Below are 4,506 nucleotides of genomic sequence, written 5' to 3'. Positions count from 1 at the left end.
AAGAAAATCAATACCTGTACAAAATCCAAGGCTGATTTTACCAGCTGGTTAAGATATGCAGGGACATCAATTTCAAATAAGCTTCTGATGGGAAGGGAAATAATCAGATCGTTGGTGCTTATTACTACCAAAAATACACTGTTGGTGATTAATTTCTGGGCACCTTCGTCCCCGATATTCCTCTTGAGCTCCCCAATGTATTCTTTGAAGTTGTCCAATTGATCTGATAGTGGTATAGCACCCTAATTGTTGTACACCCAAAGAAAAACAAATTAAGCAAAATAATTGCCTGCTGATGGAAAGGGTAGAAAGGAAAGAGTTCTACTAAAAGCACGATATGCATACATACCGATAATGTGTTTGTTAAATCATCATAGCCACAACCACCAGAAGCAAAACTTACACCTGAACGAAAATCTTCTTCTTGTAGGGAAGGGTCTAAATATGCTGGAAGATACTCCTTCACTCCCAATGCCTCGGCTTAAATTTCATACCAAACAGTTGCAGTTTTGTCAGTCAAAATGATTAGAAATTACTAAGGTATGCATGTGCTACAGTACGCTGATCCTCTAAATCCTTTACATCTTGTAGTGTTTGCGTTTTCTTTGAAGTTCTTTTTTCAAACAACGTTCAAAAAATTCAGCAAATTGTTTTAATTTTGATTTTCTTCGTACTTGGTTCTTGGTGAGTCACACACACTGGAAGTTCGTGTGATGAACGTGAATGGGACAGTTTGCCTAGTAAGGGGCCGTTTACCAAACACTTATCACGGTAAGTACTTAATTACCAAGTCATATTACCGTACTGGATGAATATGGCAAAGACCAAAAAWTTTATTCGGTAAGAGCGAGCCATGGACACCGARAGTYTTACCMGGTAAAGWCTTATCGGGTAAGTGAAATAGGGGATTAATCTATATAGACCATTTGGGGAAAAAATCTTACTGAGAATATCAGCTATTGTTCTCCCATTGGAGAATCTTCCAGTTGGCTTTCCACCCTCAAAATCCTGTCCATAAGGAAGGAAATTAGCCTTGCCCAAAGTAACGATATAGTTATTATTCCCTTGATCAACGAAGGAGTCTCCGAATGCTAAGACCGCTGACACGGAGACATTTTCTGACAGAGTTATTGCTTCCACCCCGCTGCATAAAAATATACCAGAAAATAGACAAAGAAGAATGGCCTTGACAACTGAATGATGCATGGAGAATATACGATTTTAATTGAAATATTTGTTATGCAGTTTAAATGGCAACATGACTCCTTTTATAGAGATAAAATGTGTGTAGTTGTACTTCTTCCACGTTTAAATTTCCCAATTGCAATTTTCCATGTTTAAATTTGCCAATTGCAATTTTCACGTTTCTTACTCGTACTTTTGGCCGGTTATATACTTGCACTTCTAAACTTTGAGCGATGCTCTGAGATATATTAGAAAATACAAAGAACATCTTCTAAAACAACTAAAAGAAGTTCCTTGAAATCAACAAAAAAACCGACAAGTCCATTGAAATCAACCGAAAAATTTTAAAAATCCATCGAAAAAGTGGAATTCAACTAAAATCACGTTGAACATTTAACAGACTTTTGATCCATTTTAAAGGTATCTCCGCTATCCAGCAACATCCTATTACATTTGAAAAGTAATCTTAATATAACTAGATCCATACCTTCTTCTCATTGTGGGGTCCAATCAATTCACAAGAAAACCGTAGTGTGTGGCCCAAATAATTTTTAACAATAAATGTTTGACACGTGGTAGATAATTATTTATATATTTTTTATGGTCATAAAAAAACCATTTGTTCATTTTCGTCTAATAATAATATTTAATATGAATATGATGTTTTTTCTAACGATATTTCACTTGTTTAGGTTTTGGTATTACAAAGTAAACTATGAAATTTATGATTTCGATGGAAGAATGATTTTTTATGAATATTTTTATTCGTGAAATAATGATCTTTTGTAAACATGTTTAATTTCTGATATTATAATTTTTAGTAAGCATATTTGATTAAATTTACTATGTTTAAATGATAAATACTGTAATAGAAATTGGTGATAATATGATAAATTAATTTTGAAAGGACGATCGTCGTTATTATTTCAAATTAGGATGTACAGTGCGATTTTATATAAACCACATGGAGAAAATTTGTAATTTACGCTTATTTAAATGATATAAAATATTGAAATTAAAAAACAAAAATAACATAGTTAAATAATTAAGTAACATATCTATATATATATATATATAGAGAGAGAGAGAGAGAGAGAGTAGAGATCGTTTAAGATCAATTAAAGAAATATACACGAGTCTATACGTAACTGGTTTAATTAGATTACTAGAACAACATAATTTACATAATTTTTTATAAGAGGAACACTACTATAAAGTAGAATATCATCGATGACAATATTGCACCAATAATCCCTCGTTACAAACTTTACCGATGGTTTACCAATGAAAAACACTCATTGGATAAAAATTGGTTGGTAGATAATACGTACTAATGATAATAATCAACGATGTACACATTCATTGGTAAATAATCACTAAAGTAATTTGATACTTTTGGAAACAAATAATAAAACTACTTTTAGAAATGAAACTTAACGACCAATATTAAAGAGAACATCAAATAATTAATTGAAAATATGAAAAACCGAGGAACACTATGGTATCTGGATGATATGCACATGTAGATGGTCACTGGTAATCTACCAAATGCATATATTCTATTGACAGACAGTCGAAAACAAGGTCGATGCATTATATATCTCACGCTAACAATTTATCTCATCAAATAAATTTTAATGGATCATCGTAGAACAAACTATTCATCAATTTTGGTAGAATAAGATTTATGAAGATTTCACTTCCTTCCTCTGATAGGTGGATACTATCCCAAAACAAGTATTTAGAGTCGTCGTAGCACGTAGAGATGAACCTGTTGCATGAAAAACCCACCTCTATGTTTCCGGTTCCACAACAGCCTCTATTTGTAACTTCCAAGCCTGGGGAAAACAAAGAAAACAAAGGAAAACCTTGTTAAATGTAAATGTACAATTGTGCAAATGTGGGACAGAAATTGCAGAAGATAGAGATGAAAATTTTCACTGAAGTTGTGAATGGGAACATAAATGAGAACTTATATAAAACATATAACTAATTTTCACTGTATATTCACTGTTTGAACAGCACATGTATCAGGTTGAAAAGAGGGGGGGGGAGGGGAGTAGACTTGGTTTTTTGTTGGGTACTTACACTTCCCATTATAAAATCAAGGTATGACTATGACCATTGAGAGACAAAATGACAAATGATAAACAGATGGGATTTTAAGAAATCTGCAAAACTATAAACGTAGAAGCTCTATTTAAGAGAGAACTAATTAGTTTGTGATAATTGTGAGATCCAATTTCAACTATAAATCAATTAATGGATAAATTAGGAAACTAATATTTTTGATAATTTGACTTAAAATTATAATTAAAGAGTATTTTAGATATTTTAATTTTTTTATCTCTCCCCCTCTCTCTCTCTCTCTCTCTCTCTCTCTCCTAGCTCCGGCCTCCGAGAACACCATGTGATACCCAAAATACACCAAGATACATAATGTGATACTCAAAATATATACAATGTGATACCCAAAATACACCAAGATACACAATGTGATACTCAAAATATATACAATGTGATACCCAAAACACACCAAGTATACTTTGAGACCACGGTGATACCAACCGTGATACCACTATGTTATACAAACTACGGTACCACTTTGTGATACCAACTGTGGTACCACTTTGATACAAATTGTGGTATCACTATGTTACCTATGTTGTATACATATGTATGTGTGTGCACTGTGTGCACAATGTTTGTTGTACATGTGCAGTGCGTGCATGCAATGTGTATGTGTGGAGTGTGTGCATGTGTGTTGCAGATGTGGAAGTTGGGTTGGAGAAGAAGGTTGGGATGGAGATGAACACAGGTGTGGAGGGTTTTCCCGAATAGAGGGTGATCGATGAGGGTGTTTGAGGGAGGGGGGGATCGAGGGGAATGTCGATGGAGATGGTGGTCAGTGGCGCGGATGGGGGAAGGTTGATAGGTAGTGAGGGGGTCATAGGGACAAAGATGAGGCTAGCTGTTGGGAATGCTCACAGGTGGGTAGTGGTCGATCATCGGAGACGGCGTCTTCGTCAGAAAATATGATCGAATGAGGTCACCGAAGTGGTGTGGATGCCGGAGAAGGCCACCGAATTTGGTCTCTGCATGTTCGTGTGTGTGTATATATACATATACATATATTAAAGTAATTAAAGTAAATTGGAATATTAAACTAATTAAAGTAAATTAAATAATCAACACAATTTACTAATTTATCCTTTGTTTTATTTTAGTAAATAACATTAATTATCTAAAATGCTTGGCTCATATTAGACCTCATAATTACCACAAACCATCTAGTTCTTATTTGATTAGGAACCCCCCCCC

The 4,506-nt window shown here is 34.1% G+C and overlaps 2 protein-coding genes across 2 annotated transcripts in view; both read right to left on the bottom strand.

The window, feature by feature from the left end:
- Positions 1-1,334, bottom strand: part of LOC112506864 (GDSL esterase/lipase At3g43550-like) — a 12,779-nt gene extending 11,445 nt beyond the window's left edge. Inside the window, exons 1-3 of the mRNA XM_025111169.1 lie at positions 945-1,334; positions 350-480; positions 15-242 (exon numbers count right to left, since the gene is read on the bottom strand). Of these exons, the coding sequence (XP_024966937.1) occupies positions 15-242; positions 350-480; positions 945-1,206 (621 nt within the window). The 5' untranslated portion in view covers positions 1,207-1,334. The remainder of the gene's footprint in view (positions 1-14; positions 243-349; positions 481-944) is intronic.
- A 1,474-nt stretch (positions 1,335-2,808) lies between these two features.
- The window catches only part of LOC112506853 (GDSL esterase/lipase At5g42170-like), an 8,313-nt gene continuing 6,615 nt past the window's right edge, over positions 2,809-4,506 (bottom strand). Inside the window, exon 7 of the mRNA XM_025111157.1 lies at positions 2,809-3,023. Within this exon, the coding sequence (XP_024966925.1) occupies positions 2,809-3,023 (215 nt within the window). The remainder of the gene's footprint in view (positions 3,024-4,506) is intronic.

This window comes from Cynara cardunculus, assembly GCF_001531365.2.
Source record: "Cynara cardunculus var. scolymus isolate 2C chromosome LG 1, CcrdV1, whole genome shotgun sequence".
In the NCBI taxonomy this organism is placed as follows: domain Eukaryota; kingdom Viridiplantae; phylum Streptophyta; class Magnoliopsida; order Asterales; family Asteraceae; genus Cynara; species Cynara cardunculus.
This window is presented reverse-complemented; position numbering and strand designations above follow the sequence as displayed.